The 20,827-nt window shown below is 51.9% G+C and overlaps 5 protein-coding genes across 5 annotated transcripts; 2 read left to right on the top strand and 3 right to left on the bottom strand.

Moving 5' to 3' along the window:
- Positions 1-1,615: 1,615 nt before the first annotated feature.
- SCP_0804710 (hypothetical protein) lies at positions 1,616-2,634 on the bottom strand (the record flags this gene model as incomplete). Its single annotated transcript, XM_027761059.1, has 2 exons — positions 1,616-1,621; positions 1,762-2,634. 2 exons carry the CDS (start codon positions 2,632-2,634, stop codon positions 1,616-1,618), a joined length of 879 nt encoding a protein of 292 aa, XP_027616860.1.
- A 622-nt stretch (positions 2,635-3,256) lies between these two features.
- Positions 3,257-4,189, top strand: SCP_0804700 (hypothetical protein; the record flags this gene model as incomplete). The annotated part of the gene is made up of 4 exons (XM_027761058.1): positions 3,257-3,277; positions 3,345-3,413; positions 3,461-3,609; positions 3,664-4,189. 4 exons carry the CDS (start codon positions 3,257-3,259, stop codon positions 4,187-4,189), a joined length of 765 nt encoding a protein of 254 aa, XP_027616859.1.
- Positions 4,190-4,570: 381 nt separating this feature from the next.
- On the bottom strand, positions 4,571-8,687 carry SCP_0804690 (Phospholipase D p2; the record flags this gene model as incomplete). The annotated part of the gene is made up of 24 exons (XM_027761057.1): positions 4,571-4,651; positions 4,716-4,823; positions 4,881-5,125; positions 5,189-5,312; positions 5,364-5,399; positions 5,454-5,890; positions 5,944-6,002; positions 6,053-6,158; positions 6,213-6,255; positions 6,307-6,406; positions 6,462-6,474; positions 6,531-6,572; positions 6,631-6,950; positions 7,000-7,013; positions 7,067-7,150; positions 7,204-7,434; positions 7,492-7,523; positions 7,573-7,639; positions 7,690-7,728; positions 7,781-7,909; positions 7,962-8,037; positions 8,098-8,209; positions 8,261-8,278; positions 8,606-8,687. 24 exons carry the CDS (start codon positions 8,685-8,687, stop codon positions 4,571-4,573), a joined length of 2,598 nt encoding a protein of 865 aa, XP_027616858.1.
- Positions 8,688-9,267: 580 nt separating this feature from the next.
- Positions 9,268-16,208, top strand: SCP_0804680 (hypothetical protein; the record flags this gene model as incomplete). The annotated part of the gene is made up of 15 exons (XM_027761056.1): positions 9,268-9,398; positions 9,462-9,572; positions 9,962-10,295; positions 10,350-10,497; positions 10,554-10,672; positions 10,763-11,088; positions 11,137-11,259; positions 11,316-11,433; positions 11,497-11,706; positions 11,764-11,929; positions 12,000-12,214; positions 12,283-12,364; positions 12,418-12,523; positions 12,571-12,677; positions 15,976-16,208. The coding sequence occupies 15 exons, from the start codon at positions 9,268-9,270 to the stop codon at positions 16,206-16,208; spliced, it is 2,529 nt and encodes an 842-aa protein (XP_027616857.1).
- Positions 16,209-17,821: 1,613 nt separating this feature from the next.
- Positions 17,822-20,421, bottom strand: SCP_0804670 (Saccharopine dehydrogenase [NADP(+), L-glutamate-forming]; the record flags this gene model as incomplete). The annotated part of the gene is made up of 8 exons (XM_027761055.1): positions 17,822-18,040; positions 18,097-18,337; positions 18,394-18,833; positions 18,887-19,233; positions 19,283-19,922; positions 19,969-20,116; positions 20,165-20,345; positions 20,391-20,421. 8 exons carry the CDS (start codon positions 20,419-20,421, stop codon positions 17,822-17,824), a joined length of 2,247 nt encoding a protein of 748 aa, XP_027616856.1.
- Between the last annotated feature and the right edge of the window lie 406 nt (positions 20,422-20,827).

The raw sequence follows: 20,827 nt of genomic DNA, 5'->3' as shown, positions 1-20,827 counted from the left end.
CTGCTTGAATCACTTGCCCCGAAAATCCATAACGGCACTTTTGCCTTCTCAAGATGCCCGACGTATTCGGTCAATTTGGTGGGAGGGTGACACTATCACATTTCAACCAGAAGATCTGTATTCTTCTGCTCCCAGAATCGAGTCGCTCACGCTTTCGGGTGTGGGAGTCTCTCGAAAGCGTGCAGATATGGTTTCTATACATGACGGGCACGCCCTTCGCATTCGACAGTTATCCCTCCAAAGTCTGTCATGGCTGCCAGCAAACGATATGCATTCTCTCACACAGCTGCAACCCGTGAACTATGAGTGCCCGGGCCTCTCTTCCAATATTCTGTCCGTACTCGAAAGGACACCCAACCTCGTGGACCTCGTGCTGTCTGGCAATTGTGACACATCCGTCCAATTTGATTCTTGCCTAATCAGCGAGCCGTTCAAGAGTTACTGGTTTCACAAGGACGAATTGAACCTCAGAGACGCGGCTTGCTTCGGTATTGTGCAAGAAGGGTGTCCGCCAGCTGCATGACAGGTATTTCTTCAAATGTATGACCCGCAAAAGCCATCGTGGCTGTCTATTTGAAGATCATATCGAGAAATCTGTCAAAGGGTTTCCTAGTCAAACCATGTGACATACGCGTGACCTGGACGCGTCGCGTTTTTCACGACCACGGTGATGCATGCATGCACTGCAATGTCTCCAGACTCCCGGAACGATGTGAGCAAGATTCTGCCTATCAAGTTTCACTTGGTCGCCCTTGTCCCCGCAGCACCATAGCCGCATGCATTAGTTGCAGAAGATCATTTCAACAGTGATATCATCGTCACTGATACGGCCATCAGGAGCCGTCAAGGGTGTCAGCTGGGGCAAGATTGAACAGTCCATCTGTGAGGCTCTCCGAATTTTTCATTTGCTTACTGTTCCCGAACAGTCTTGGCAGATAATGATTCTTGCCAATGTCCCATGTCGCAGAATCGCAGACCTTGAAAATCTGGTGTACGTACTCGGACGGACATCAAAGCCTGCGCATGCCTATCTGGCGTCTATGATGTAGTACCAGTTCAACGATCACCAGAGGCGCAGCCATTGTGTACATCGTTTCGCCGTCGACATGCACACAGCTACACAGACTCGAAGCGGCACTCACCGCTAGTGATGCCGGGTGTGACCGAATTCAAACAATCACGAACTCAAATATACCAACTGCGTTGGAAGTACTAGAATTTGTCAAATTTAACGATGTGCCACCCGCGTTGAGAGTATTCTCGTAGCAAGGCGCGAAGAGAGGGTGGTAAATGATAATGAGAATCATATTTCTTGGCATTGTGTGTCCATCCTGTTGAGACGTATCCCGTGCCTCATCTTCGATCCTAAGCCTCAAGAACAAGGTCATGAATGGGATAATAACTCCTCCATCTATTGACGTCAGTAACTCTCCGACAGGCTACTGTACATAGTACACACATCGTAGATACATGCGCGGTAGATACTTAGTACACGGCAGATACAAGAGCGGTCGAACGTGTACGATTATGTGCGATTCGTAATATGGGTCGTCAGGGAGCGTAGAACGGCGAGCTACCATCCGGAGTGAAAGAATAAGTGGTGTCATAACGGCCATTAATCCTGAGTAACATTAGTAACGATAGCGGCGGCGTCCCGACAAGCTTCTCGGATACAAGCTCGGAAAGACAAGCGAATGAGATTGCTGAGCGACCACCTCAGCACCAGGTAGTACAGCCAATAACAAAATAGCAGACACTCACCGGAAAGATTGCGCGGTCGACCTCTCTCGCAAGGTCTGCGCGAAAGCGTCGCATTGCAAGCGCAATACCCTCTCGACAACCACAGCAGGAAATCTCCTGCGTGTCCACGAAGCTCCATGATCCGAGCTCCGCGTCGTTCAGGATAACCTCGCCGCACGGGGTTTTGTCCATGAGTGCGAGAGTATGTGCGAGAAAATACTCTTTGTCAACTGAGAATTCTATGAGATTCTCTTCCGGAGGTATGTCTAGATCTCGACACTCCTCGCATTCGAAAGTAAGGTTCTTGGCACGTTCTATCCTGGAAGAGTACCAGAAGTGGACCGTTCGAATCGCGACTTGTCTGCAACCATCCCGATACCATAAAAGCCAGCTTCGTTCCGGAGCAGGAAGTGCGTTCATAGCTTCCGATGGGCGAAGGAGGTATGGGAATCGCAGTGTGTGTCGAGCAGCCGCACGTGCCACACCCTCCAGTCTATGCATGCATGCGACCGCATAAACGCCCAACGGGTCATCCCGCACCAGGTCTGGATGCAGTAGGGCTTGCTTGCACACCACAAAGGCGTAGCTCACGTCGTATTTAGCTGCTGCATGCAACACGTCGCTGATCTCCCTCGACGAAGCCAACAGAGGGTTCGGGACTGGATAGCAGATCGTGAGTAGATTCTCCACCGTGCGCGACTGTGCTTCAATCTCCAGAACAGGGAGGTCGTTCACAGAGGCACCGTGTGCAGCTGCACTGTGCGGAATGATACGCGCTAAGAAGGGCGATGCTTCGGCAAGGATCGTCTTATGCGTGCGGAACAGGACCCGATCGGATGATCGCAGAATGAGATCTGCAGTGGGTTTGTTAAACGGATATCTGGCAACGGCCATGGCGGATTAAAAGTGGTGGTGACCGGCCGAAGCAGTACAATATACAAAGAGATCGTTATCGTGGTTGTGTCTTCGAAGTGATTGAGCTGCAGAATTGTTATGCACAAAAGTGACAGGGCAAAGTCATCACTCACTCCCGTACACTGAAAATGTGCACGGCTAAAGAAAGCCGGCCCCGTAAATGATTGAAGTGAGTGATTTAAGTGTAAGGACTGATATCGTACGCTGAACGATAAGCGCCGATCCCAGATCTTTTAAGTAGCACTGGTATGCTGATGTAAGCGTTGTTCCACTCCACGTAAGGCAAGTGTAGTAGAACGGATTCAACGCCTGTCGCGCCGCATCCCTCAAAGTGGACTGCTATGGCATGCACACCGTTCACAATAGCGAAAATACGGAGAATGCGCAGCGCGATGGGAGCCGCCTGAGAGCTGGGGTATACGATATACTCCTCTATAGCGGAACGTCTGACTCAGTCATCAGTGTCCATCAGTCATTACACCAACGAATTTACGGTGTATCCACCCATAGTGGAGCGTCTGAGTCAGTCATCATGTCCATCAGTCATTAAACCGAAGATTTTATGATGGATGAGTCGGCAAGCTGTGCAAGATCCTCAAACATGATCTCGCAGACCTTTGATGTGCGCATTGACAGATCGCAACCGCAGGCCTGGCTAGCACTCACTGCATATAAATACCGCACGCCAGGAAGAGTCTCCCCAGCTTTTGATTCAGCTCACCTTCCTTTCGTCTAACACCCAAGTCGAGTACTGGATAGTGAGTCTTCTAATATTCTAATATTTTTTGTTACTGACGTCCTGCAGCTTGCTTGGCTTTTTTGCATTCCGTTTCACACTACTACGCATTTTTACGACAAGTTCCGTTCAACGTCCCTTTTTACGATGCGTGCGTCCACTGTCGCTCTTCTTGCTATCGCCACCGTCGCGGCAACTCCCGTCATCGCCGGTCCAGTGTGAGTAGGGCATCTCATCTACGCTTTACGTTAGCTTATGCGCACCTTTCGCAGTCACTTCATTGACGGGTTCCACCCTCGCATCGGCGTCGTCGAGCACCCATCTGTCGCGCGTGAGGACGTGCTCGACCGACGCGATCCCTATCGACCTCGGCCGACTGGGCCGATAGGCGGTGGAAGGTTCCGAGGAAAGCGAGGCGAGGACATGCTCGAGAGTCGCGGACGTGGAAGTGCCGGTGGTGATGTCCGAGGGAAACGTGATGACGATGTCCTCGAGAGACGCGGACGTGGAAGTGCCGGTGGAAACGTTCGAGGGAAACGCGGTGACGACCTGCTCGAGCGGCGCGATCCCTATCAACGCCCTGGACCAGCTGGACCAGTGAGAGGCTGGCCAGTAAAACCGCGCGAGGAGCTGTTGGAGCGTGAGGACTTGCTGGAGTCGCGGGAACCCTTATACGGGTTCAGGATCGGCACCGTCGTGCGCCCGTCGCGGGTTCGCCGGGATCTGCTGGAGAGGGAGGAGTTGTTCGAGCGTCAGGCAGAGCTCGAGCAGCGCGAATCCCTTGAAGAGCTGAACTGAGGGAAGGGAATGGTTTCCTAGGTTTGCTTCTACGCTGACATCGGAGCGCACCGCTTGACGGCTAGTTCTGGAGACTCGAGCGTACAGGGATCCGTATGACTGTCCATACCTCATTGTGCGCAATTAGTTTATGACGGATTGCAACTATTGTTCCAAGAATCGCCTGTGTGAACACAATGGACTCATTCATAAGTGTAGCTGGAGCATACGCAACTAGCTCGCCACGTTCGAATTCGAGTGGCAATTAACATCTCAATCACATGGAAATTCACAAGTTGTCAGCTTCAGCCAACAGATACAGGGTGTTGAGCACTAGATATCGAACATCACATACAGTATAAGTAGATTTCACAACGTTTCATTGTTTGTACTTGGGTACATTCAGATGTAAATGGGTAAGGTCGGGTTCAAGCCAACCCACTCTGGTCCCTCGGCGAAGTCCTTCTGATCAATCAAGAAGTCCTGCAGAGCATTCGGAGTGCATAAGCACCCTGGTAATAATACAGAATAAAGAAACTGCTCTTACCAACGGAGCCTCAACAAGGGCACCCCTAACGTGGGAAAGGCGGTCCTTGATGCGGTCTAGGGATATATCAGGGACGACATGATCCGTCATGACCTTCGGCACATAGTTCTATGACCACGCGAGTGCTTCAGTATCACGCAAGGGAATGAATCACCGAGCATTTACCTTATAGGCATCCCAGTTCCTGACAAGGTTCGTCGGAATCGGACGGAAGATCTCAGTGAAGATATCCCGGTTGCGTTTGGCTGTGGTATTCCAGAGGCTGAGGGTCGCATCAGAGATTGGATCCGCCACTAGTGCGTCTTCACGCGTTCTCGTTTCGTCCTCGTTCGGGTGAGGTGCCGGACGCATGAACGTGGTCGGGTGCGAATTGGGCTTGCAGTCCTGGGGAGGAATAAGTCCCAGGTGCTCTGACGGGCGAATAAGACTTAGTTGGCAGGACAGCCGTAACAAATGAGGATGATAATGCTGACCTCTGTACAACTTGCGACGCAGAGAAGAAGCAAAGCGGGATGCCAAATAGGGTTGGCCATTCATCCCCGAATCTATCATATCATCATCTTCCACAACCAATGCAATCTCAGAGTCACCATCACCCTGAAAGCAGATCTCAATATCAATTTCCCAAGGGCAGAATGTCTTACCTACCCGTTGACTGCGATCGTTCAGATTGGCAGAGCCAAGCTAGACAAGGGGTCAGACAACAATCATGTTTAGCTGGACGCAAGGAGGACATACAATAACCCTCCGATCGTCCACGATCATCACCTTGCTGTGGATGTAGAGCAGCTCTGACACGTAGGCTGTCCGCTCCTCCTCCTCGGTCCCGAGCCATTGCTCCTGGAGCAGGCCGGTCTTGTCGATCAACATGTGCTGCACGACGTTGTCGGACACATCTTTGTCGCTACGCAGCGATCGAGCACTGCCTACGAAACGCTGAACAATATCGCGGGCCGCCTCGAATGATGGCGGGATAGTGTACGTCTCAGTCTTTAACTCAGTCTTAGCGCCGGAGGGCGTCGGCTCGGCGTTGAAGTTGCCCGTGGGGAGGACCACGGTCACTTGTTGCGGGTCGAGCTTGTCTTCGCGCGGCCCAATCCACAGACGCGCCTGAGCCACCATGGCTTCGTGAAATTTGACGCCGCTGATCTGTTCCATCTGAGCGATGAAGGACTCTGCAAGCGGCGGTGAGAAAGAGCATTGAGCATGCACGAGTAAGATGGCCTACTATAAGGCGCATTGATGCGATCATAAGCGCGAAGATGATAGAAGCGGATATAGTCCATGCTGCACAGGCATTCATATACAACGTTGGACGACATCATGGCAGGACTCACGGCTCAAACCCTGCCTTGCGAATCTCCTCGTAGATACTGCTGCCGCCTCGGTTGATCGTGCGGTACTGAGCTGCCATGATAGTCTTGACCGAGTTATCGTCCTTGACTACGATCATACTGAAGGTCAGAAATACCAAATGTCAAGAAAGGGTATTCCTACCTGGACCTGCAAAACCCGGTACTTCAGGTATGACGACGACGACCTATGTTTCCCGTGATTGTCAGAGTAGTGACTTCGGAGTGTGATGACTTGCCTTGAACTTTGCACCCTCGTGAGCTGCTCGGAGGATGCGCTCCACCAAGGCCTTGGCGATGAGGTTCTTGACCGGACCTTCATCCTTGGTGTTGGATATGCTACAAGTAGTATATAGGTACGTAGCACCAAGGTGAAGCCAAGTGTAGATCATACAAAAATTGGTTCTCTGTAAGACACGAAGACAATCAGGCATGTTCTTCAGATGCATCATGTCCTCCTTACCGATGTAAATAAAATGTTCCGCCTCGCCAATCAGTTGAATATCTGCATACGACGGAATGGATTCGTATTACTGTAATCTCAAAGCAGGTAAAGCACATACAAGCATTCTGAATGCTGCGCTCCGTGAGGATGCCATTACTCCAGTCCGAGACACTGCGCACGACCTGTACGCGGCACGTCCCATTGGGTGGGCGCGGGTAGAGCGCAGGATCATCGAGGTAATCGTCATACTGTGCCCAGTGGGGACGGTGGAAGCGCTGCCGGAAGCTGCGCCCAATCCGGTGCCAGAGCTCACGGTGCGGATGCACTTCATCAGAGCTCGGTGGATTAGCGAGTAAGCAAGACAGGGCAGGCGTACTGGCAACGGCCTCCTGGGGCGCAACTTCGACATCATGAGGGAGAGCGAGCCAGTCGTACCGACTACGTGACTGTCAGAATCAAGCGATGGGGAGTGTATGGAGCTACGCACTCGTCATTCTTGTACTGTTATGAGGTGGATGAACACGCATAACTGTCATATTCCTGAGACAACGTACCTTGCGCTTCTTGATCTCGTTCCACCGCTCCACAAAATGCTGCACAATGTCCAGCACCGCAGAACCGGCGATGGTCATATGAACCTAGTTAGCCGGACATCAGTTAAGTAGGAGAACTATGCAGCACACGCCCTCACATCGTGCCACGGCATCCTCGGACTCTCAAGCACACTCAAGCCGTTGCTGACATAGTTCTGTACGTTCTGAAAGTCGACAATACGCGCATTGTTGTAGTCCTGACCCGGGAAAAGCGTAGCTTCGAAGTTCGTAGGGTGCGCGTCCGCAAGAGGATGCGTGTGTGTGTCCCATCGACCGAAACACAAGTCGAGCCCGCCAATGCACGCGCGATGGTTGTCGACGACAACAACCTAGGAATTATATACCGGTGAGATACGGCTGAGGTAATGGTGTGTGTTGGAGCATACCTTCTCGTGGTGCGACCAGAACTCGACGTCGTCTGGCGCGTTGTTCATTAGACGTCATCGGGCGCTCGAAAGAAGACGTACCTTTGCTTCCGATATGATCCGGGTGCCGCATGCACGCAATATTCGGGTGCAGGTCCTCGAGCGCATGCTGCTCCAAGTCAGCCGGCCACCAGCTCAAAACGCACGTTCTAGACAAACCTTGGTGTGGGACGAACTCATGGACATCGTCTGCGTGACCTGATGAAGAGGGCGTCAAGAGATGAGACTGACGACCCCAAGTCTGTAGTACCTCCTTGTAGACGACCACATAGATGCGGACGCCCTGCTCGGCCTTGCGCTTCAGCACACGATCAAGACGCCAATCGTAGTTGTACGCTGCGGGACGACGGAGATAGAGCTCAGGAGTGAGCCACCAATCCTAGGAGAACATTCGTTAAGAGGTCACCACGCGCTATGGGCAATAAGAATACCAAGATGAAAATCGCCTCGCGTGCGGTCTCCAACATTTCGGAGACGGCGTACATATAGTCCATACCGTCAATGTGCCTAATCGAAGAGCGGATCAGCGCTGATCTGCGTGCTGCAAGAAGACGAGAAGCGGAGCACCATTTCACAAAGTTCTGATGACGCTGGGCAGCGAACGAGTGGAAACGATGACTGCCGTTAATTTCTGCTCTAATCATGTCTTCCTGTTTCTCCTGGGGGTTGTCATGCCGTCCTGCTCGAATATGACGTTACTTCGATACAGACCAATCATCGTGCGACTTACTGTTTGGGTTAAGCAGGCCTGCGAATTGGCATCTGGTAAGCAATCTGGCAAGCATTCATGGCAGCTATTTCGAAGCCAGTAGAGGAGAAACGACGCATGCCAGGTATACCTCTGAATACAAAAGCAAAACAACGAAAGATTGACCATCGTTGCTCAGTAGTTCCCGTCAAACCACCGTGATGTTTCGACCGACGTTACAAACCCTCGTTCTAAATGTACCCCCTGATGCTCGAGACCGCGGTGCCAAAATCATCTTAGAGCGTTATAAACAATAGAGTGCATGATTACATATCTCGTATGCGATTCTCTACCGGCTTGGAAGATAAGTGACACATATTGACGTACCTATCGCGGTTTCTTTCGCGTGATAAAGGCCTTTGGGGATTTCATCGACAATGTGTTCGAGTTCGTCGAGGAGTCGCGACATGGTGGTTGCTGGGAAGTAATCTCGGTTGCTTGGCAGTAACGCGATGGTGATCGAGCTCTACAAGTATCAGCAAATGCTGTGGCCGGTGACAAGCCGGTGATGGCCGTCATAGCCACTTCCATTTTCCAAGAAACGCGCGTGTAGTGCCAGCCTTAAGAACAAAGTGTCCGGCGGGGTCAGCCAAAATTCTAAATAATTTTCTTGTAATAAATACCCAGTAAAATCAACGGCCGAAGGAGCCGCAAAAAAAGTAGCAGAACTTTTTCCTCTTGGCTCCCCGTGGCGCTCCAAGGAACAGGAGAAGATATTCGAGTCCCTGCTGGATCGGCCGGAAATATCGAGTTCTTGACCGAACTTCAGACGTCACGAGTGTGTCACATTGTATCAAATCACGTCCACGTCTGTCACATTTGTGGCGCACCCCAAATTCTTGCGTTGGAAACTCACCACTAGTACTCGTTGTTGGTGCAGACTCTGCACGAATTGATACGATTATAAACCTGATTTCCTCTGCAGGGTTCATATTTGACGCCATTCCCTACTACCGAATTTCTCCGGTTGTTTCTCCCTCCTGGGTTCCATGTCCGAAGCCTTGTATGCCTCTTGTGCGGAAGCACTCTCTGCTTGTCAATCCACTAAAGATGACCTTGCCGCTCTGCTTCACCCGGAGACAGGATTTGCTCCTCGCTTGCGGCAGATATGTCATGACCGGTGCGCCCTGCTTTAAGTGGTTAACTGCAGTCTCTGGTTGACCTGTTGACTTTTTCGCCGAAGACTGGCGGATGTCGAGAGAGATTATGCCATAGATGAGCCTGTCTCGTTACACGAGCAACAGGCGTTGAGGATGGAGAGTGATACTTGGGCACTACTACAGGCTCTCATTCCGTGAGTGATTCCCTTTAATTTTTTTAGCTGGTATCCTTGTTGCAAGGCTGCATCCTTTATACAAATGACCTGGGTAATTCCGTTTATGCAGGTCACCCGGTCGCTTGTGTGAAGGGTGCATCGGTGGTTCGAGGCCGGGAGGGTGCGCCGCACCACAGGAGAACCACAATCTCAGTTCGACCACCTCCAGAGAACCCTTTTATGGCCTCTTCCTATCCTCCCCTCTCCTCCCTGACCTTGATGTTGAGTTGCGTTTGTGTGTCTGGGCGGAGTATCTTTGCCTGCACATATTCTTTCCGCGCCGTTCTACGGTCACGTGATAGTGTCTTCTAGTCGCATAACCTTGACGCGTAGCCGTTCGCCATGATTCACTGAGTACGCTGCCACAGCTTACGAAAAACGATACCACAACAATACCCGGACCCCCGCGCGCTCCTCGCTACAAATCCATACACGCCTCCCGCCTCCCTAGCGCAGTCCATCATGCATGCTTCCCCCCTCCTCTCCGCTCTTGTCGTCGTTCGCGAATGGCTGCATGAATCCGCTCCTAATCCCTCAGCTCTTTCTCCAGGAGCGGCAACAGGATACTGGAAGTTCACGCGGCATGTCGTCACGCAGGACAAACGCACGGGCCAAACGGGCGGTGGTGTTATCGGAGAGATGGATCCGGACGCGGTGAATCGCACAGGAAACGATAGGAAAACGCTCGCTGTTGATGATGCGGTCTGTGCTACTTTCTTGCCACCTGCATCTGCGGCTCACATCGCTGCCCAATAGACTTACGACAAAGCTCTTGTACAGACACTATTCGCACAAGTACGTGCAGGCCAACTTGATGAGGCGGTTGAGCTCTGCAGAAGGGCACACCAACCTTGGCGCGCGGCAAGTATTCGTGGTGCACTTCTGTTCCAATGGCGAGCAATTGGTGAGCTGGTCCTTCTTCGTACTGCACTCATGTGATACTCAGGCAGTTGCGCTCAGCGAACGAGCCTCGTGAGGATGATATGATGGAGGAAGATGGAGTAGACGACTACAGCGGATGGCGAGGTAACTTGCACAGAAAGTTGTGGAAGTCAACCTGTACCCGTGCCGCGCTAACTGTAAAGTGTCATTTTCTGTCTTCAGTTGTCACGCACTAATTCTCACGACTATTGTGCCTCTCTATGATCTATATATCTGAATGATTCTAGCAAAATCTTTCTGTCGTGGAGCGCGCTCTATACGCGGCACTCGCGCCTTCGGCACAAACTTCCGGACCACTCGGAGCCGTCTGCCGCACATGGTCGGATCACCTCTGGGCGATGGTCTCTGTTGCCTGCGAGGACCGACTAAGTTCCGGACTAGCAGGGCTTGAATCAGAATGCTTCTGGGAAGGCGGACAAGCTGTCGTTGAGGTGCCAGAAAACCTCACAAGAAAACCTACAGAGGGAAGTTTTCAGGAGAAGGAAGAGGAGGAATGGGAAGGGGCGGTGTTTAAGGGACTTGAATCGCTGAGTGATGTCAATGTCGAGGAAGGGTGAGTTTACTTTGCGTCATTGAGGACGCCAGTACTGACATCAGCTAGGCCCCCCGCAACAAATCCGTACCATGTGACACAACTGCTCATAATCTTAGATCGCACGGACCAGCTTCTGCAGGCCTTTGCAACCGGCTTGCGGAGCGGCCTGTATGATCCGACTTTACCAGAGTACGCTCTTCCATCTCTGTTGAAACTGAGGACTGGATGGTTTACGCGCGCTGTAGATACCCAACGATGACTCGCTTCTTTGCCCACTTATGTCTATTCTTGCAGATGATCGAGATCAACGTGCCGCCACTCGCTATGCAAGTAATTCTTGAGGCATACCTGCAGGTTCTCGAGGTACGGGCGCCAGAAAGTTATTGGATGACAGATGTCGTTCACTTGGTTGACCAATTTTCCCAGGCGGCTGGTCAGCGTGAGCTGATCGCAATGTACGCTGGCGCACTCGGGGATAACGCAATAGAGCGGTATGCGATGTTCCTGACATCCCTAGAGCTCTCTGCCGATCTTGAAGAGCGCCGCCTCGCTCTCAATCGTGCTCGAGAGCATGGCCTCGACATGCACCGTGTCGCGATTGTCACGGCAGAGCGGACCATCGAGACGGCCTTTTCAGTACGCAGCATTATGCCCAATATTTCCAGTACTTTAGTATCTGACTACTTTTGTCAGGTGCTATCTGCTGCAAAAGGCCCCCTACCGTCTATCATCGGAATGCAACCTCCTCCGACCGATGCGGAACTGCTGCTCGTGCGCTCGATCGAGTGGACAACCTTCGTACATGCGACCTTCAATACTGCCTTGGAACAAGCGAACATCATCTTGCGTTACTTTCTTGGTGTGTGCATAGCAGCATTGACATAGCTCGACGCGTCTAGCATTGCTTTCCTGACTGACAATGGGGACAGGATGTGGGCGCGTAAGACTTGCAAAGCAGTTATTGGACAAGCTTCCGCCGGAGCTTGGCGCTATCCGAGAGCCAGAAGCGCGCGCCAACGAGTACTATCACTATCGCCGGTTCTTCCTTGTGTGGGAGTCGCTCGAGCGCGTAGTGGAGTGTCAGGCGCTCGAAGTGCCTCAACTGAACAAGGACGCGCGGGTGGCGTGGCTGAGCCACTACAAGGTTAACCACCTTCGTCCTTCGACTCGACCGTTGTGAGACGACCTTCATTGACGGATGGGCTTCATCAGGTACTTCTGGAGCAAGCTAGGGAACAGGTTCTCAATCTGTTGACGACGGACTGGCTTGTCTCTGACGTCGAGAGGAACGGAAGTCCGCATGTCTCTTCTGTATTATTGTGATGCTTTCCTCACGACTTCCCGCAGATGATCGCCGACGGCAAGAGCTCATCCGCATACGTCAGATATTCATACCCGAGCTGATAATTCGCTTGCATGCAATGCTATATGCCTCACGGGTAAAGTTCCCTGAGTGAGTCTACATGAGACGTTCATGCTCGCGCCCTAACTCTGCTCCAGAAACTTGAAGCATGCCCTTTCCCTTGCCAACGTCGTTGCGGATTCTCGGTACAAACTATATGAGGACTTCGTCGGCCAAGATGGGCGACGTCTGGGAGACTATCTCGGTGCGCTACGGCAGGCAATACTAGGCGGGCTGGAAGGTGGTGGGTCAGACCCGTTTAGGGCTCTGAGTCTTTAACTCACTGTGAATGGGCGGATGACTTCCTGTAGTTAGTTGTTGATGATATATCTTATTCGTCAGATGTATCTTATTTACCTACGCGACACGCTGACATGCAAGCGGACTTCGCGTGGCTATGGACTGGTGCACGTCCGTCCGCTGCAATCCAGTTCAGCCTGTTCTTCACTGTCCTTTATACCCACCATCTACAGTACTAGTACCATGCATCTTTGGAGCCTGTGGGGACCTTGCGACTGATTATCTGTCTCGTTTTGAGAGAACCGGCGAACCGCGATCGAGGATATTCTTGCCACGTACTGCTAACTTATATGTGACCTGACAGCACGTCCTACTAGCGTAGGCTCGTGAACCAGCCTCTGTAGATAGGAAGTGTTACCGCAAGCTAAGTTAAGCTGAGCTTGAGGTGTCGGACTTTGAAATTTACACCAGCTCAAGCTATGAGCTGCCTTGAGGCTTGAGCTACTTACCAGTTCGGCGGCACTGCTTCAAGTGCAGGAGTGGAAGCGGGTAAGCAATTTCATTACAAATATTTGTAGTGTGCGATCCGGACTTTTGGTTACTGCGGCGCAGTTGGCTTGCAGTGATTCTGAACGGTCGGCTGGTGCTGTCAATCGGGTCGAATAAGATCGATCTGAGTCAAATTTTGAGTGGATGTGAGCCGACGACAACAATTCCCGCTCGACAGTACATTACATGTAGGCATCCACCGAGTTATGGACCAATATTAAGGTGACTTCAGTACAGTACTAGCCAACATAAACAGAACACCAGCATTTGACTCGTGTGGACGGTGGCGTGAAGGTTGACGCGTCGAGTACTGTACACTTACGACCGAACTACGGCCTGCGATTGGCCCAAAGGCATCACGACTGATGCCCGTGCGCGACATCTAGAGTACGCCCTTTGCAGTGGAGCCTGCTCAAGCCGAGATGCTTGCCAGTGAGTTGAGACTGATAGCGACATCTGCTAATCTTAGACTCGGCGGGTCAATGTTGTGCCTAGCACCGGATCACCATGATGACCATGTATGTGAGCGCGATTCCTGCACATGCTGGTCTGTAAAACGGAATTCAAGTGGAAGCCACTGCTATTGTGTCGATCCCATGAGCTTGTGAAGTGCCGTCGACATTGGCTAACCTTTGGCGCCCAGAAAAGGTTAGCTCGCCAGGAAGCGCTCCTGCGTAAACTTCATATCGTGCGTGTTCCTCCCTTTTGTTTTCGCAAAGTTCTAGCAAACGGAGTTCCCCAACAGATAGATAGCGTGCAAATCAAGCACGCGTGCGATCCAAATTGTATCAACCTGTTGAGGCGGCCGTGGTGTAATCGCCGTTCAACTAACTTGTTTCAAGTCAATGTAGCGCACCGTCAAGCTCGGTGTCCTACGCATGTTCTCATGTCGTTGTGCGTTGTGCGCTTCCGATGGATCTGACAAACTTATCTCTGATTAGCAACTCGTGAGATCATCCCCTTCGAAACAATAAGGCACGAGCCCAGACATGACCGGGCATGCACCGAACGTTCATCACAGGAATCAGATTCGCGGCGTACCTCCAGATCGAATGACAGCCTTATTGTTTGCGTTCCTTCCGCGCGATGTCACATAAAACGCGGGGGCCTGCTAGACCGATCCGTAGTAACAAAGTCGATTCAGACCTTGTCGCGTACTCACCTCTCGGATACCCTCATCTTATACATCTACCATGGACGCCTTCTTCACCATCGCTGCACCCGTCCCTGAGGAAGTCGAGGCCCCGATTACCACCCCTGCCGACTTCGACACCAGCGGATCCGGTAGTGGGGACGGTTCGGGGACCAGCTCCGGCTGCTCCATCGCATGAATGCGCCTGCGTTGGTGGTATGTTTGACAATAGTGATACTGTCCATTTCCCATCGTGCTGACGGCCACTCCAGGATACAGTCGCTCCAGACCACATCGGTTGACTTGGACATGATCCGTGGCATTTCGCAGCTTTTCGTTCTTGCGCTTTGCCTTCGCCATTATTATCCGTATTTTTTCATAATTTATTCAATTCGTACGAATGGGCAGGGGGGAGGCGAGGGGAAGAGACAGAGACAACAATAGCGCGCTGTAGAGAGAGGGTGACTGTTTTGACGCTTTATCCTGAACGCTGTTCAGTGACACGAATAATGAATGTACAATATATGATGCATTTACCTCGCGGGCATAACTCCACGTCGAACAGAATCCTGCGGTGGCCTTAAAGATGCAAGACATGGCTGGAGAAGCTTCTGGCTTCCGGCTGAAGGGACAATGACTATACGGGACGGGAATCATAGACCAGTGAGCTGTGAGACCCTGGGCGCGCTGGCGCCATCAGTATCTTAAACCATGCGCATGTGTGGCACCATCTTGAGCCAAGCGAGGGAGGATCCTTCACCAACTTCAGCTTGAAGATCGCAACGAATCATAGCATGATAAAGGCGATTACGGCCACATGAGAACAGAGATTCTTGACTTGGCAAAGGATTGCCACCACCGACTGATTTCTCGCTTTGTTTTGTTCAGCGTGCACGATGCGTATGAACCACCTTCTGAGATAACAAGTCGACCAAGTGTGTCGAGAGATAGTCCAATCAGATTTTCAGAGCCTCGATCAACTGTGTGAGCACCTGAGACATGCTCCGGAGGCTGTATCAGTGTACGTACCTGCATCGAAGAATACCGGAAAGGCGTAGTCGACGGAGAAAAGTACCTGGTCGATCGTTCACGTCGACCCACCTGATCAGTCTTTTTGTCTTGTTGGACTTCTACTTGAGCGCAGGTGGTTACTTGAGGTCAGACTTTTGGCTGCGTGCAGTTCACTGTAGATCAAATAGATGTTCCAGGCTACTTCCGCTCACCATGGCGCCTTGGAGAATCTTCAAAGTAGTGCTTGGCACAGTTGCTTAGCAATGGTGCACCAAATTCATTTATCAGTATTACGAGCACCATCGTGAAGCACGCCAGATATCAAAGAGTGTGGGCATTCATGAGACGCGGCCACGATCTCAGATAGAGATTCATGTGCCTCGAACTCCAACGGTGATCCCAATTCGTAGATCATCATAGCCGCATAGAGAAACCGACAAGGCCGATGAGGTCACCGACCTCTACACAATAAGACGTACCAAGTGAGCGAACCAAGAAAATCAGATTTCAGATATCGAATCAAGACCAACCTCAAGATCTCATCGCATTCTTATTGTTTTGCAGCCTGCAGCTGCGCGCATAAATACGGGCTTGACATTCGTCTGTGGCAGCAACGCAGTCGTATTCGCACTTCGTACGCACCTCGCACCCGTTCCCATAACTGCATCGTCATCCTCTACAATGGACGCCTTCTTCACCATTGCTGCTCCCATCCCCGAGGAGATCGAAACCCCAGTCGCCATCCCCGCCGACTTCGACACAGGGGGTGGCCCGGGCACAAGCTCTGGCTGCTCCATCGCGTGAGCGTACCTTCGGTAGCGGTATGTTTGATCACCAACGCTGTATCATCGCTGTCACTGATGACGCGCATTTTCAGCATGCATCCTTTCATCAACGGACGCATACTTTCTGGGCACATCCGCAGCTTTCGTTCACGCAAGTTGCCCGCGTCATTCACACTTTTCGTTCGAATTTTGTCATAACTTATCCGATTGGGAATAAGAGGGAGTACCTGGGAGTAAAGGTGGAGTGAGGGGGGATTTGTTGATTTATGCTGAAGAGAAATTAGTGGCATGAAAACCAAGTACTTTAGTCGTACATCATGACTCACATTATATGTAATGGTTCAAGGCCACAGCGCAGAAAGATACTGTTTATCCATCAACAACGAAAATGCTCACTAAGTACACGCGCTACCAACGGTACTGATAATTCACCTTGACGCGCTCTTACCAGAACATGATATCGTGGTTGAAATAGATACATCGGGACGCAGCTGCAGATCCTAATGAGTCATCATACTTATGCCATACCATCGTGGTTGTCCACCAACAACTGATCTGTCCTTCAATGGTAATGTCTTGATCATACCTAGCTCGCACACAGATTTTGATTTCCTGTGACATTTACAGCAAATTGTCTTTTATGAAGGGTTTCATTGGACAAAAATAATTGGCACGTCTGTTATTTTGGGGATCTGTGAGTATCTCCACTGATTAGCTAGTTTCCCCCGAACTACTTCGGGATTTCCCGGGAAACTTCGCGCCTACTAAGTATTGACAAGTATTGCGGTCTACGTAGAAATGTACCTGCTCTGCAGCTTGCAAAAGGGACAGGGCCTGCGCCCGCTGCTCGCCAAGGGGCTTGATCTCCAAGAGGTGTGCAGTGCGGCTTGCACACGAGACTCCAGGAAGGTAGGCCCCCCGCATGTTCAATAGCTGTTGGGACATAGCGCTGCGCGTGCGCGCAAGAACTTGAACCTATGTAAAGCGGATGGTGGTGGGATACAAGAAAGAGAGTTGATCACCTGTCCGGAAGCATGAAGGCATAGTGTTCCTGAGGTTCAGTGCATGCAGTCTATGGTGCATCAGCGGGAGAAGTCACCAGGAACAAAGGTGGCATTGAATACTTAGATCAGCAGAAGGGAGGAGGACGTTCACCTGAGGCATACACAAGGCAGGATACTCACAAAAACTAGATTACAAGACCGGAAGTATACTGAATAATTGATATTGCTACGGACATACATGAGACAGATACTTGCTAATATTGAGGTATTCCGAAAGATACTCTAGGCTAGCGAGGATACTGAAGAATACGATCAAATACCGGAATAACCTGGTGCAACTGAGTTACTGACGTGGCTGGGCGATTTTTGTCCAACTAGGCGCTCGATAGTCTTTAGATTGATCCGTCAACGCGTCACCATTCAGCTTTAGGCTCCAAGATTCCATACTTCAGTACTTCAGTAGTCAATCAGTACTCGGTACGTAGTTAATCAGCGGAATTCATCGGGACCGAATTTGGTTTTCTTCAACATACAATGGCTGAGCGCTAAGCAGTTACCACTTGTACAACAATGAGTACACCGCGTCAATTATGCCTGTTTATATTTTGTCTTGGGGGTGAAGGGGCCTTTACAACACCCTCTCAACCAGACCGAGCCCTTCGCTTTCGAGAATCGCACGGATGGGATCACAAATCTCCTTCGAGTACGGCGCGTGGATGCCCGGGGTTTTGAAAACACCGTCCAAAACGAGCTGCACGGCAATACCGCACGGCACACCGACGTACAGCGCCATGGCGGAATGACCACTGGGGTCGCCGTACGCCTCGAGAGTGGAGGTGAGCGTATCCTGCAAGCGGCGATCAGTATAAACAATACAGATATGGTAGAAGAAACGCTGCGTACCACTTTGCCGTTTGGCCACTCGACGGTGAACTTGTGCTGCAGCATGATGAAGTCCCTCTCGCCCTCATCGTACTTCATAAGCGTCTCAAGCTGCGCGCAGAGCGTGTCCAGCAGGTTGCCGTCGCGAGACGTCACCTTCTCCGAAGAGAACAGACCAATCCACCTCAAGCCCGAGATGATGCGGTGGCTCTCGGATTCATTGGGGAACGCACAGAGCTCCTTGACGCGTGCGATGAGCGCACTACCAGTGGCGTCATCAGCAAGTTAGACATCAGCGTCCACAGTGAAATCGAATACCTCTCGCTGGCATGGCTCGCACCGATCGCCTTCTGCATAACCTCAGCCCACGTCAAGCCCTCCTTCAACCACTCCTTCTTCTCGAAATTAAGCCAGCCGAGCTGAACGAGCGCCTTAATAAACTCGGGGAAGCCCTGGTAGCGCAACGTGCCGCGGACGACCGTCTCTGCCTCCGGAATTCGATATGCCTCGCGAAATGTTACGGAGTTGCGGTTGGGGTAAGCAACGAAGGCATACCCGGGAGAGATGAAGTATGGCCTGGCCGTGTCCATGAGCTCCGGCCCGGGAACGTCGACCTGCTGGCCCTGCTTGAGGAACGACGCGGAGTTGAGCAGCGCGAGTAGTCCGCCGCGCGGTGACCATGAAAACTTGTAGCCAAGCGGGTTGTCCGAGCATTCGGGGGCGGGCAGACCACCGCAGTAGGAGAAGAACTCCTTGATCTGACGAAATGCATGTAAGCAGTGTTGAAGCACGATGAATGAGCGACAAATACCTTTCCGCCCTTGGCGTGTACCTCGTCGACGGTCTTGATCGCGTATAGATGGTCGACACCTGGGTCGAGACCGATCTCGTTCATAACCACAATGCCCGCCTTCTTCGCCGCGTCCTCGAGCGCCTTCATCGCAGGGTTGATATAACTTGTGGTGACGACATGTGTCTTGCCCTTGATAGCCGCTTTGATGACCGCAGCATGGTGGATATAGGGAATGAGCGAGATAACGAGGTCGTGCTCAGCCACGGCCTTTCCAAGAGCCTCTTCGTCTGCAGCATCGAGAGAGATCGCGGTGGTATTGGGCAGCTCTGAGGCAAGGCCTTGAGATGTTGCCAGATGGCGGCAAGCTAGAAGACGTCGGTACGCAAACACCTGCGGAGCAAATACCGAACGCACCGATGGTAAGCGAGTTTGACGGCTCGCGCACAACATACTCGGCGCATGGTCGCGCGACGGAACCACTACCGAGCAACAGCACCTTCTTCGCGGGCTTGTTCGCCGCAAGGGATCTGCCGAGTTGAGGCAGAATGTTCTTGTTTTCCTTGATCATCGCTCGACCGAACTCGGGGAGGACAAACGCAGCCTTGTGCACCTCAGCATTGTAGTAGCGCGTGTTCGTGACCTTTCTCACGGGGACCTTCACGTCATGCCCCGGCTCCTTGGAACATACCACGAAGCCAATCTGTCCCGACGGGTACGTGGGGATCGTCGTGAACGCGTACTCCGCTACAGGGAACAGCCCGCGCGTGGTCTGTTGCAGCTCGTGGATGAGCGGCAAGTGGAGCCATAGGCATTCCGCCTGGGTCGAGATATGGCCTCCAGGCGTGAGCGCGCCATGGAGGAGCTCGAAGTATGGCCTTTTGAAGAGCGATTCAGCAGGGCCGACCGGGTCCGACGAGTCGGTGATAATCACGTCGTACGTGGAGGTGTTTTGTTCTAGGAATTTGAATCCGTCCCCGACGTGTACCACCACACGTTGATCGGAAAGCAGAGCGGACATGTGCGGTAGGTACTGCTTAGACACCCTGATAACAGCCTGGAGAGGGTTAGCACTGTCAAGATCGGCGGATCGGCTGGCATACCTCGTCGATGTCGCACAGTACGACCTGCTGCACGGTGTCATGCTTGAGAACCTCGCGCACAACACCTCCATCGCCCCCACCGATCACGAGAACCTTCTTCGGGTTGGGATGACTCGCGAGGGGGAGATGCGCAATCATCTCCTGGTACCTGGGCAAAAGTCGGCATCTCGGTTGCAGGTGAGGTCAGGAAACATACGAGAACTCATCGCGCTCGGTACACTGGATGACGCCGTCCAGCACGAGCACGTTGCCGTACGTCTCAGACTCGAAGACAAGCACATCTTGATACAACGACTTCTCAACGTGCAGGATTTTCTTGACCTTGAGGGTCATCGCCTGGCCCGGCCATTGCGAAGAGATCTCGCGAAACCAGCCATCTGCAGGAATGAGCGTTTGTGCGACAGCTCCACCTTAGGACTCACCCTTGATGGAACGATGCGTAAGAGGAGCCATTAATGTCTCTTTGCAGATGTTGCTGGCCTCTGGAGAGGGACGTGCCAGTGCAGAATTTTAGCCTGAGTTCCTCCGACTCGGAGTCAGAGATGCAATCGTGATAAGATAACTCACATGGTGCAAGAATTATCTTATCATAACTGCGATGCTTCGCTACCTCGACCATTCACTCTCACCGTCACTGCAGGCTTCCTGTTTAAATAATCGAGATGCTCCGCTCCCCGATTGTTTCGAGAGGTCGTATTGAGCGCATGATGCTTGGTTTCTGCGCCGAAACTGAGTGCAGCGCTGAGTGCTCGTGTGAGTGACTTTTGGAGATCTCACCTTCAGATTCCACTGAAAGCATAGTCCTTCCTAGCTTCAGCTTGATGAACCTGTTTCGAAGGCAACTGCCTGTGTGCTAAGT

This window comes from Sparassis crispa (genome assembly GCF_003851025.1).
Source record: "Sparassis crispa DNA, contig_000007F, whole genome shotgun sequence".
Lineage (NCBI taxonomy): Eukaryota > Fungi > Basidiomycota > Agaricomycetes > Polyporales > Sparassidaceae > Sparassis > Sparassis crispa.
This window is presented reverse-complemented; position numbering and strand designations above follow the sequence as displayed.